This window comes from Ziziphus jujuba, chromosome 11 (assembly GCF_031755915.1).
Source record: "Ziziphus jujuba cultivar Dongzao chromosome 11, ASM3175591v1".
NCBI lineage: Eukaryota > Viridiplantae > Streptophyta > Magnoliopsida > Rosales > Rhamnaceae > Ziziphus > Ziziphus jujuba.
Window position 1 is genome coordinate 16,188,641 of NC_083389.1, and position 14,678 is coordinate 16,203,318.

Here is a 14,678-nt window from a genome sequence, read left to right on the forward strand (position 1 = left end):
CTCAAAAATTTCGTTGGATTCTTATGAATTATTTATGATATCTATGGAATTCCATAACAATCTTTCAAAATGTATAACTTAATTTAAATTCATTAAACTCTTACATACACCCCCATTATATTCAAGCCCTCTCAAATAAAAGAAGTTTAAAAATGATATTGGTTGGATTTCTTTTATATATATATATATATATATATATCTATAATCAAACTCAAATATGGTATTTAATATGAAGCTTTATATGAAATCTTTTTTCGGCTCATAAATCGTATTGAGAATTGAGATTTAAAATTATATTTATTGATCACTGGATTATGATGAATTCGCTTTTCTTAAATAAGATTTTAATATGTCACTTTATTCATATTTAAAAACTTTTTAAATTTTAAATTCTAACTTTTAATATGATTTAATAGTTACCAAAATGAATCTTAATTCAATAAACTAAAATAAATCTTACTTGAAACTGATTAATATATATATATATATATATTAAAGGACTCAAAGTCATTAGTCTTCTTAATGTCACCTTCTTCAATCCTGCAAATAAAATATGGTAGTGTCTGTGAGGAAAGACAATCAAGTAGCCAAGTGGATAAAACTGTTAATTATTTATTTGGCTAAATTAAAAATTAGATCAATTTATAATAAATTAAAAACTTAAAAGCTTAAATAACTATTTTTAAAAATTAATGGCCTAAATCGCCAAACTAAGATAATTGAAAATACCAAAGTGAAATTAGTCCTATATTTGGAATCTAATAGTTACTAAACTTGCACATTTAATATCTTAAAAAAATTACATATTTTAATATAGTTTTTTTTTTTTTAAATTGCAAGACATGTTTAATGCAGTTAATTAATGATAATATGTTAGATTTTTTTTTTTTTTTTTTTTTTTGGTGGGGTGGGGGAATTGATAATGTGATAGTTAGAAGTAAAGCTAGCTGCAAGCACCAACTTTGTTTACTAATTGATGTCACAATACATTTAAAAAAAAAAATTATGTCACAATATATTGGGGTTAAAAAATAATATAACTAAATATATAAATAACTTTGTTATTGTGATTAAGAAAATATATTATATAAATAACAAAAACCCATCACAATAAAATATGACAACATCATTAACCAAAGTCGGTAAATAAATTGGTTTTGGTAGTATTATTGGTGTTAATTTTTTTCTATCTTATTCTTTTAAATGGGATGTGATTTAGAATAAAAACACTTCTTCAAAAAAAAAAAAAATATATATATATATATATATAGTAAATTCTCAATCAATTAGCTACATAAAAAAAGTATGACTTCTCTATCTAATATATTTTCATTTGTATTTGAAAATTTAAAAGAACAAAATAAACTTTCTAAAATGAATAATCCCCAAATATAACTATAAATATAAATAATTTTTTTTATATATTTTCTTATTTTATTTAAGAGTTAATTGGTTTATGATCATCAAAAAGAAAATACTAAATTTTATATAATAATTAATGCAATATAATAATTCATTTATTTATAATAAATGAAAGTGATTTTGATATTAAAAATAATTAAGACCAAATATTAATAAATAAATCATTACCACATGCATTTATTTGTTCTGATTTTTTTTTTTTTAATTTGAGCTGAAATTTGAAAAATAAAATTAGTATATTTAGTATTATGAAGAGGTTGTGATGTTTCGTATCTATCAATAACATAAATATTTTCCATTAATTGGGTCATGCAAATGACACTTAAAATTGTGGACACATCACTGCTGTATTAAGAAATAAACTATATGTTTTTACATGAATTAAGTTCTTTTTTCTTTTCTTTCTTTTTCTTTCTTTTCTTTTCTTTTCTTTTTTTTTTTTTTTTTTTACTGTCAACTACATAAATAAGTTTATTTATTTATTATGTACAACAATTTCCCTTCCTTCCTTCAGTGTTACGAATCTGGGTGAATATAAGCAGCATGCCCAACAAAGGCAAATTAATTGACAACTACAAGAATTAAGTTAAATTTAGGATTTGAGAGGTATTAAGTACATACCAAGGATTTAATTTAGTTTTAGAATAAAAATCAAGTGGTCCAGGTAGGGATGTTAACGGGGTGGGGCCGGGCCGGTTTTTAAAATCCCGTCCCCGTTCCCGCGGGGATTTTTACATCTCATCCCCGTGATTTTCCCCGTTTCTTTAGGTGCGGGGCGGGATCGGGGATTTTGCGGGGTGGGAACGGGGCGGGACGGTTTTCCCCATTTTGTTTTTTAATTGATATTTTTTTTTTAAAATTTATATAAAAAAATTATTTTATAATTAAAATATAAAGAAAATGACTACAATGCAATAAAAATATAATAAAATACATCAAGGAACAAATTTACAATTATAATAAAATACATATTTAGAAAAATAAATAATAAAAAAAGAAGAAAATGATTTTACATAAATAAAATTTTATAAAAAAAATAATAAATAAATATATATATACATATGTATATCGGGGCGGGTTCGGGGCGGGGTTATTATTCCCCGTCCCCGGCCCGTCCCCGACTCGGTTTTTAGGCATTTTCCCTGAGTCCGCTCCGTATCCCCGAATTTTCGGGGAAAGGGGCGGTGCACCGCGGTTTTGGAGATGGACGGGGCAAATTGACATCCCTAGGTCCAGGGACTACCGAGTTCATTTCCTTAAAAGCTGTCACATCATATAGATTCCATGTAAGATTCGATACAAGTTTGTGAAAGAGGATTTGGAAGTTACCACACCACCTAATCTGTTTATTTTATGGTTTTAAACCAAAAAAGAGAGATATATGGTAAGTTTAACATGCATCAAAACTATTTTTATAATAGCATTTTCAATTGTAGATGTGTATTCTTTTTTATGTGATATAGATATTAATATTATTTAAATTTAATTTGTATAAATATACAATCAATTTTAAAATTGTTTTTCAATAATAATATGTACAAAAACTATTTATGGTTATTAACTAATTATATTTTTATTAACTTTTAAAAAAAAAAAAGAATTTTTAATAAATTTTTTGCTATTTAGCAAATTTTACAATGTTTTTAATAAAGCCTCTAGAAGTAGGAATTCGTCTTGATAATTTATAAATTACATTAGCTTGATATTCAATCTAAATATTACCACTGGAGAGTAATTTTTTTAAAACCCTATTCATATTGCTTATGTAAATTGTGAGAATATATATATATATATATATAATTAGTAGGCATAAATAATTTTGATGCACATTATCATTTAATAACAATTTTAGAATTAACTATTATATTTTTGCCACCTACATTTTAAAAAATCAATTTCTAAATTATATTAAAAGTAATAAATATTTATCATTGAATATGATCTAAAGAATATACAATTTTCTTTATTTCACTACCGGTGATAAAATAAAATAGTAGTTTAAGCACTTTTTCTTGGATATAATCACTATACTATGTCATAGAAAGTATGATCAAGAAAGTATAATTCACATAAAAAAAAAAAAAGTTGCAAAAATTGTCATTCATTATACATACCATATCCATTATGCATATTATAGTATATTCAATTATTGTCTAATATTTTCGAAGCAAAAAAATAAAAAATAAAAAAATATAGCTATTGTCTGATATTTTTCTTTTTCAATTTGATTATTATAAAACAATATATAATTCAAGTATAGTTTATGATCAATTATATGTCAATTTTTTCATTAAAAAAAATATGTCATAATTTAATCGTGACATTGTTAAAAAACACAATAAATAAATAAATGATAGAACACCAAACTGAAGCAAATTTTCAATGCTCTCGGTAGCACTGCCCCTTTCTCTCACAAACTAATGGGACTCACTTAAGATGCACAAATGTGGGGTTCGTTAGTTTGTGAGAAAAGGAAGAGAGAACTTGAAATTTTTTCACCAAATTGAATCATAGCCCAAAATGGAAAATGGATTTTATAAATGCTTTTTTTTGTTTTAATAAAATGGATTTTTTATAAATTCTTCAACAAATAAAGATATAGGGTTTGATATAGAAGAAGGACTGTCAGGAAAAATATCTGATCTGATAACTGTGAATATTGTCTTTTACAATACTTCTTCATAAATTTCCCACTATATCAAAATTAGATAAAAATGTACATAATTAATATAGAAAACATTTATTTGTTTGTTTTTCTATTTTTATTTATTCTTTTTATTATTTTTAATATAGTGGTGGAGGATTCAAACTTTAAACTTTTTAATATAAAAAACTGTAACCTTGTGTCTAGACTATTCTCAAAGGAACGAAAATAGAATTACTTGATATTGAAAATTTTATTTCTAACAATCATAATTATATTGTAAAAAAAAAAGAAAAAATACAATTTAACAAACCAATGCTAAATATATCAAATTGTTTACGAAAAATAATATAGCAAACAATGCGATAACTCACTTATTTGGAGTTTACTTTATTTTATCTAGGTAATATAAATTTTTTAACCACTAATATATAGATATAATTATATGGATTAATTATACTTTAGTACCCTTTACTTTGACTAGATTACACATTGATCTTCAAATTTAAAAAAGTACCATATTAGACTCTTAATTTATAATTTGTTTTGCATTAAGCCCTCAATTTCAAATTGACTAACAAAAAGTTTAAAAATTAAAAAAATGATTAGTTTTTTCATTAATCAATTATTCTCTTATTTTGTTTATAATTTTAAAAAAATAATTAATTTTCTTAAATTTTTAATTTTTCTACTAGTCAATTTGGAAATTAAGAATATACTATGAAACAAATTATAAAGTAAAAATTTAATGTAAAACATTTTAAATTTAAAAATTCAATATCAAACTATGTAAAAATATAAGATATTAAAATGTAATTAATCCTAATTATATTACCAATTGGTGCCCCTTGCAAAGATATTAAACAAATGGAGAGTTCTATGTGCAGAGGTGCTCATAGATAAGTTTGTAAGGTGTTTCGGTTGTTCTGACTAAAGAGAGCGAGTACCACTATTACTTTGGTCGAAGGGAGTAAGCCAATCTCTACTCTTCCAATCATATTTCATTATTTAAAAAAAAAAAAAAAAAAAAAGGGTCCTATGCAAAAGAATTTCTTACCAGTCCAACTCCCAATATAAAGAGTTCTATTTGTTCTTCATGTACTTCCAGTGGAAGCAAAAGACCCCCAAAACAAAAGCAAGCCAAACATGGTTTTTATTAAAAGAAGTAAACAAACCGTGTCCCATCCATGTTTGGTGGGTTTGCTTTCCTTGTATTGCAGCATAATCTTTTTTGAAAAAACAACAGATGGCATCCCTATAAAAGGAGGTCAATATTAAATAGAAAAAAGCGTTTCTCTTCCCCAATCAAACACCCCTTTATGCGATTTTCTTTCATGAAAAAAGAATAACCATAACCAATTAACCTAAACAACTTTAACCAATCACAAGAAGACAATATGACTAATCAAAATTTGACACACAAAGGGAAATTTTAATCAGGGTGAGAATGCTTTTAATTACCTTTTTTCAATTTAATTAAGATAATTAATGCTTTATTAAAAACTAACATGGTATTTTCATGTTTTCCCCACCATAATCATTTTGGAGAAACATGCTCCTATAGTTTATTTTTCCTTAGGGCGGCAGTTGGGCATTACTTGATCTATATGTCATTATCATTTATAATTAAGTTGTCTTTGAACCTGTTTAAGAAAAATAATCACCTTCAAACAAATGATGAAAAAACAGTCACCTAGTTTTGATGTATCTTTTTGTTCTAGCTGTTTTTGGTAGAAAAATTATGACTTCTTCTTATAGATTTGGTAATCTCTTTCTAGTTTAAACTAAATTAGAAGAAAATTTTCATGTTTCAACTATATATATGCATCAAACTTTCTAATTTATTCTGCAACTGATTGATCCCATAAAAGAAAAAATTACAACTGATTGAGCAAGTGCCCAATAAACGGCCGATATATCAAAAGTTTAATTAATTTTAAAAAATTATTAAAGATATATATATAATTTATGACAATTCTTTTCCGTTTTGATATTTCAAACTCATAATCTTCTAAATATATACGGATGTGAATGACATACCAATAAAGCAACCAATTTCACTTACAATTAATTAAATACTTTAGCTAGCTTTAAATCTATTTTCTTTTCAAGTATTCTTCTTTATTACTTAAATTAGTAGAAATTATAAAACTTTTCACTGATCTGCAAAGGCTAGCTTATATAGTTATATACCTGATTAATGCACTAATCATTTTGGAAACCCAGAGATAAATATAAGATGACAAAACTTGTTATTAGGTAGCTAGTTTTGAAAACAATTGAAAATGAATTTAAAAAAAAAAATTAAATACATAAAGAAGCTCTAAATAACAGTCATTGTCATATACTTCAATTTGGATTATCATAGCAGACATTGAGAGTTGGCAACAGATATATGCATATGATGATGGGCGCGTCTAGGCGCCTACAAGCATTTGAAAGTCGCTATGTGCCGACTGTGGAACCAAATTGAAGTTTATGGTAGAAAAATTATAATATATATATATATAATCTTGATATAGTAAAGATTTTATAAAGGATTTAAAAAAAATATATCATATGTAAGATGCTATATAGATAAAAAAACAAAAACAAAAAAACAAAAAATTCAACCAATTGGAAAAAAAAAAAAAAAAGAATCAACAACTAATAATAGTTAATATAAGATCCCTACATGGATGGGATATTGCTCTTTCCTTATTTAGATTTTATTAATATATATATATATATATATATAAATTATGTGTTTTTGAAAGATGTGTTCTTATTTGAATTATTTTGATTGACACATAGAAGCTATATAAAAATCCTCTTCGTATTCATTTTTATAAGTCCCTCGTAAGCTTCTTGCCGTATCAATTTTTTTTTTTTATAAATAATATATTATCTTTTTAAAGGGTGGGTACGAAATGTGGCAAAATTGTTTATTTATTTATTTATTTTTTTTTTGGGTGAATGAAATGTGGCACTTGGTATTGCGCAAAAAAGAAAAAGGTGTAAATGTCGTCCATAAGAATAGAGAAGTACTTTTTGAAATTAGAAGAAACCATAGGCAGCAGTTGACAGGTCGACATAAGGTCCCCAGTGGCTTTAATTTCCTCCTTGCTGATTTATACGTTTCCAATCTTTATGTCTATGCCTGGCCCATCTTGAAAGTTTCATTCCAATGTATTATATATTTAACACCGTTTCTTTTCTTAATTATTTTTTTTCCCAAGAAATTTAAATTTCCTAAGAAAGGACACAATCTCCGAAATATTATTACCAAGCTTATATTGGACAATACTATAAGATAGCAGTATATATCTTATTTTATTTTCATTTTTTTATTTTTTTTCATCTATAACTTGCAAAAGTGCATATCATCCATTAATACAAAATTGTGAAAAAAAAAATTAAAAGATTAAAAAAATATATATTGTCAAACCAATATTTTTCAACATAAATTTAGAGCTTGTATCTTCTACAAGTGATTTCTAACAAAATCATCAAAAAGCATTTTCATATATATATATATATATATATGTATAATTTTATTTTTTATTTTTGGTCGAGAAGTGATTTTATCTTTTCAAAAGTTGTTTTACCCATTTCAATATCACCAAAACAATCACTTGACTGGAGATCCAGAGAGGGAGAGAAAGAGAGAGAAGGGATTAAGGTTGTGAAGAAGACTAATGAATGCACCAATTGGCGTGGAGGCCGGCTGATTGGTTTGCCTCGCCGATCATTTTCACCAATAATTACATGAAAGAACCAAAACGCCGAGGTGTCTGCCAGTGGCTTTTCAAAGTCTTCGCACGCGACAAACACATCCTTAAATTATTCTAACTTTCCCTTTTGTGTTTTGTTCCTTATTTTTCTTTCTGTTTCTTTAATTTTTTTTTTTTTTTTATCAATCAATCAACCCGTGTCTTCAAGACATTGACAATTTTTATTGAATATATGAAGTTTAATTCCTTATCATTTGGGTAAGATTAAGAAGAATGAATTACTATAAACAAACCATTTAATTTTTCAAACTTGCTTACATTTTGCTTCAACCTTTTATATATAGATATGTTTCATATAATTTCTTTGTATGAAAAGTAATATAAAAAAAGGAAGAGAGAAATATATTATTGAACATGTACTCAAATATATTTGCACATAAAAAAATATATATATTCAAAAAAAAAAAAAAAAAGAATGTCATTTTTGTGGTAAAAGATCTAGCCGAGCAGGACTACAAGTTGAGTGCCACGTGTAGAGAGTAGGTGCTATTATTGATTTCCGTCAACCTTGTCAGGCTGGCTGGGTCACCCACCGATTACTGAAGCCCCACACATTGATGAACCACATGACCGTCTGCCGCGTGAATCTCACCCGCATGGTCATATCATTGTTTCAGCTTGATTGTACATTTTTGTATGCTGCCGCCACTCTAGGCCTCTTTGTATGCAAAGTTTATATGGGTTTTTGAAACTTTTTCTTAAATATCTTGGTACTCAATTTTTTGCTCGTGTTATAATATGGTAATCAAGCAATGTTTTGTCACATTCACATGTAAAATATTGCAATTTACAAAAGTTGGAGAGGTTTCTTTTTGTGAGAATGATTTTTGAAAATATCTATCATACTCTAATTTTAATGGTTTTTCCAAATGTTCAAGAGCTTTAGAGCTTATGGATCTCCCTAACATGTCCCAATGAACCTTTTATAATAAATCAATTGACCGATTTGTAATAATTTCTTGTTGTTGTTGTTTTTTTTTTTTTTTTTTTTGTATTGGTTTTCTCAATAAGTTTATATTTTCACGACAAAAATATATGTAACTGTTATCCAACATTAAAAAAGAGATATAATTTTTATCATTTAGTTGTTTGCTAGAAAATATAATTAGATTTTATTTTTTGTTCAACTTAAAAGGTTTTGATGAAGAAAATAATGATTTTAGTATTAAACTGTTTATCTTGAATTTAAAATTCAATGGTGTTTAAACAGAGGTCTTAATTATCCAAAATGTTCCTTTGTTGGATTTATCCATTTATTTATCAAATATTTTGATTTGGAACACTTCTCTAATTTAAAATATACATTGCATTAGCAGCCAAGTTCCAACCAATATTCCTAGTTGACATTATCCTGACTCTTTAATCATGAAACTCGAGATTTAAAACAACCAAAAAATTTAGACAATTCAACAAGGATATTCAATCAAATATATGCCTAACGAATGACTATTTGTTTCTTAAAATAAAGAAATTTAATATATACCTAATTGATGCATGATTAATTAATCTATTATGAAAAAAATCAAAATAGAAGCTTTGTGGTTCCCAAAAAAAAAAATAAATAAATAAACTAAAGGAAAGAAGCTGGTGCGTAAGAGACCAGACTACTTAATTTTTTAGCAAATAATATATGGAGTAGCGAATTCTGAAAATTATTTCTTGTACCAAAACATACAAAATAATAATAATAACAACGTCTAAGGAGTATATACAAGTCCTTTCATGGTTCCAATTAATTTCATGGTGCCTTCACTAGCTTCAATTTGATAGAAAATTCCCATTTAATTTTCACAAGTCTTCTTCTTCCTCTTCTTATTTATTATTATTTTTTTTTTTCAGAAGAAGAAGACTCACAATTCAAATTGAAATTTCCCTGCAAATACTAGTACACTAAGAAATTGATTTCAAACTCTGACATACCAAAACTATACCAAGCTTTAATTATGTGAGACCCAATACCAGCTATTTTCCTTCGAAATTTCATTCTCCTTTCCCATTGTTTTTTCCACTTGAACCTATTCATTCGTTTTGTTGACCTTATTAAATAAAATAGTTTAATTAAATTATATATTTTAATTTTTATTGTTTTTAAAAACTATTATCTTATGTTCTAAATATTAAAAGTCAAAGTAGTACAATTTTATTTTTTTACATAAATTATTTTTTTCCCAATCATGAATTAAAATTTTTTTGAAAGAATAAATATTAAATTTGTTTTCTTGTATGATTAATTAGATTAAAAAATTGACTAAAATTATTATTTATTATTGTAAAACTGAAATAAATATATAAAACAAATAATATTTAAAAATGGAATCAAACTTGATAACCAGAGCAAGCATCTGAAACTTCAGGAGGTACCTTGGTATCGATGGCAAAGGCTAAAGCTAAGGGAATATAGGACGCTCCAAATATCTAGGTAATCATTAAGCCCGAGGACATGCTTAAGTAATTTGCTCTCTGTCACAAGGACTTTCTAGTAACTTCATGTCCCACTTACACTCAAACAACAAGCACGAAATATCTAATTTTTTTAAATATAAAAATTCCCCCCATTATTTATCATGCTCATAACTCCCAACCCTTGCGCGTGAATATCACTCTCTCTAATCCTTTATTTTTCACTTATTTTATTTTACTTTTACATTTGATAAAATCTCATAAAATACAAATCCACATAATAATTTTTGTATTCGGATTGATAATATTATATCATAATTGTATCAGTAAAACTAGAATTATAAACAAACTCAAGGGATTCAGGACCAACTAGGTTTACATTCATTTGAACTTCATTAGCTAAAAAATGAATCAATTTTAAATTGTAAATAAAACTCATAAAATACATAAATATATGGAAAATTTACAATACATAAATATTCTTTTTATATTTAATTTTCCAAAAAAATAAAATAATAATTGAAATACATCAATAACTTGGCTATGTAAACAAATTAATAAAACTAAATGTTTTTGTTTTTTTGGCTTTTATTTTTATAATAAGCTGAGCTTAGCTAATTTTGAATTTTTTTATCAACAAAATAGCTAATGTTAAACAAGAAATTTTAAAATTTTATATGTTTGAATCGAGCTTAAAAATATCATTTTCAGTTTGTTTACACTCTAGTTTACTCAAATAAAATTTAATAAATTATCGAAGATTAATCGATGAAGCACAACAACATAAAATAAACCCATTATACTCGATTAATAAATTATTTTTGTAACCCTTCAAGTATTATATTTATAGAAGTATTTAGTTTACTATTTATACATATGTCGATTCGTATTTTTTTTTTATTTTATTTGAAAAAATGAAACAAAGATATTCATTTTGCAAATTTCTTTTTAAATAACTTCATGATTTGAAACCTATTCTAAATTGAATTTTCAAATTTACATATGTTATCAATGAGTATATTTAGATAACTAAATTTAATATAAATACCATACGATACGACACCAAAAAACACGAATATATTACAACATGATAAAATATATCTTTTATACTTTAGCCATTGTTTCACATGTTAAATTAGTGACAATATTTTTGTAATTATTCAAATATTATAAGTTAAAAAATATTTAATTTATTATTTAAACATATACTATTTTATTATTTTAATATAATTTTTTAAAAATGAAACAAACATATTCATTCATCAAAATTTTAAAAAATTATTCTACCATTTGAAATTGAATCCAATTTTATATTTTTGTATACAATTGAGTTGCACTATAATTTAGTAAACGAGATTCGATGGTTCAATGGATCTATTTTTAGAAGGATCATTATTTTGGAAGGATAGAGATGTCCTCCAAACCCAATACTCGGCAGATATGAATGATTAATGGATCATGAAACGACAAAACAGCACAAACAAGGCACGCCACTGGTCCACGCGCTAGGCTTGAGAGTATTGAATAAACCTCTTTCGTTTGTAATTATGAACAATTAATCTTTAAATTATTGTTAATTAAATAATTATTTTCTGGTCCTTTATATACCTCTCTCTCCCTCGGCAAGTTTCGCTCATCCAACCAGAGAAACCTTGAAATTCTCTCCTCTCTCTCTCTCTCTCTCTCTCTCTCTCGATTTTAACAAAACACAAACAAAAAAAACACACACACAGAGTTTCTCTCTTTTTTTCTTTGAAGCTATGAAAATGGAAATAGAATCGAGCCCACCAGAGGTGGCGAAGAAACTATGGAACATTGTACGGATAGTGTTCTACATGGTGAGGAAAGGTCTATCAAAGAGCAAAATAATGGTAGACCTCCATCTGATGATGAAAAGAGGGAAGATGGCGGGAAAAGCCATAGCCAACAACATCTTCCTCCACCAATACCACTCTTCGTTCAGTTGCCGATCCAACGACGCGCTCAACTTCGTCTCTCCCAGAGAGTACGAGTTCAGCTGCAGCAACAGTCCTTCTAATCCATTCCATTTCAACCACAAGCGCAACAGGCACCACCACCACCTGTTCTCCAAATCCACCTACCGATACGACGACGTCACGACGGTTACGGCCGTTCAGAAAGTGCTCGAGATATATCTTAACAACAACAACAACAATAATAATAGTAATGACGTGGCGGTTGAAGCGTCGCCGTTGGTGAGTTTGCCAGGGTTCGGGAAAAGTCCGATGGTTAGACAGTTGAGAATAACGGACTCTCCGTTTCCGTTGAAAGACGAACAAGCTGGAGATGGTCAAGTTGATAAGGAAGCTGAGGAGTTCATAAAGAGGTTTTATAAGGACCTTAAGTTGCAGAAAAGAATGGCGACTCTTGAATCTCCAGCACATAACATTTGGGGTCGATGATGCAAATTAATACGTATATATGTATTGGCGCTCTTCTTTGTTCGTGGTTCTTGTGGTGACATGATTGTCAATGGAGATTAAAACAGAGAGATATATGTACACCAATTAATACATGTATTTGTGAAATTCGATCCGAAAGCTTGACATAGCCCTCCACTTTGAGCAGTATGAACTTTACTTTTCTTTTTTTCGGCTTTGTCAGTTTTTTATATACTTGAAAAAGTATATATATATATATATGTATGTCAATCAAAGGGGTCGGCCTTGTAAATGTTTTAACTTGTGAAGGATTTGCTGCTTTTGAGTCAGATTCAAACAAGACTAATCTCAAAAAAAGAGCTTGGACGAAGAACAATCATTTTTGTTTTTGAGTTTTCGTTCATGTTTTTACATGTTTTTTCCCCCACTTTTTCAGTCGTTATCTACTTCATGTTGATAATAAAAAGAAGGGTTTTTATATAAATTATTAATTTTATAGTTATATATACGTATATAATATATATATATATACACGCAGAATTATTATGGTTGAACTCGGATACTACGTAGTTGGCAATAGCTATCCATAATTAAATATCTGCACGATCAAATGGTTGTAAATGATTGAGTCTACAAACTGATATACGAAGCTGTGAGTCTCTTCTTTTTATAAAGTTGAAGGGCATAGGTAGCAAATTGTACCAGATTTGCAAGGTAAAGGGTGCTTTTCGAAACAGAGCGGTGTGTTTTTGGGTTAGTGAATGGAATTTTAATGCATTCGCGTTCTAGGTTGGTGAATTGGAGCTTTGGATTTATTAGGTTTTTGAGCTTTGTCTGTCTAGTGGTATTATAACTTTTTTTTTTTTTTTCCTTTTCTATGATGGTGATATTAGTGGTTCTGGTTCTTTCTTTTAGTTGTACAAAGCTGAGCTACTAGGCTGCCATATGAACCAGACAAGAAATCAAATACGATTTGATTTTTTTACTTTTTTGGTCGGAGTATAGTTTTCTTCGATTCGTATCATACCTTTTATGGGCTTATAAAAATAATAAAATAAAGAGAAAGAAGAACTCTGTTACTCAGATCTAACCAGTTCCATATTGTTTTCCTCCTTATATTTTTCAAAGAATTTTGGTTTCCCACCCCCCCCCCCCCCCAAAAAAAAAAAAAAGAAAAGGAATTTTGGTCTTCCTTCACTTGGTATTTGCAAACATTTTTATTTAATTAATTTGCGCGCATATATAATTTCCTGTCAAGTTCAAGTGTAATTTATATTTAAAATGATTACCCCACTAATTTTTGTTTGGCTAGTTTAATACTAGTTGTCAAATCATTCGTATAGTTAATTAATCTCTAAAGTTAAATCCAAATTAATCTCTGAAGTTATGCTGTACAATTTAATAGAAGATATTTTCCATTGAATTTCCCTGAAAGAAAAAGATATTTTCCATTAAATTTAAATTTTTCAGTCCTGGAGTCTTTGACTTGGTGATTATTTTAATACATGGCCGATGGGACATGTTTAGCCCAAGGGTAAATATATAATGATCCGCAAGTAATTCTTCATTTTTATTAAGGTTAAAAATTGTAGGATATTGATGCATCAAAACCTCCTAACCTCCTAACTATGTCTAATGTTGTAAATTATCTCCTAATTGTACTACTAGTAACATTACCGTTTAAACTTTCTCAATAGTGCCCCATTAAGACATTTGTTAGAGTTTAGACTTTATCAATCATTTTAATGTTAAAAATTATAGGGTTAATTGCACTTTGATAATATTGACTTCTATAGTTTTGCAATTTAAGTTTTAATTTTTTGATTTAGCAATTTAGATTTTTTTATTTTTTAGTTTGTTGCAATTTAGACATTTTTGACTTTTGATTAATAAAGCTTAACAGCCATCTCACATAACTAATATTAAAATGTATCAAATTTCAAACTAGAAAATGTTATGTGCAAAATTTTATAATTAGTTTTTTTTTTCTAATTTAAATTTTGATATGTTGTAATACTAATTAGGTAACCTGTATCA

The 14,678-nt window shown here is 27.2% G+C and overlaps 1 protein-coding gene across 1 annotated transcript; it reads left to right on the plus strand.

Moving 5' to 3' along the window:
- Positions 1-11,860: 11,860 nt before the first annotated feature.
- On the plus strand, positions 11,861-12,849 carry LOC107411297 (uncharacterized). The gene has a single exon (XM_016018852.4). It carries the CDS (start codon positions 12,000-12,002, stop codon positions 12,660-12,662), a length of 663 nt encoding a protein of 220 aa, XP_015874338.2. The 5' UTR covers positions 11,861-11,999; the 3' UTR covers positions 12,663-12,849.
- Positions 12,850-14,678: the final 1,829 nt, after the last annotated feature.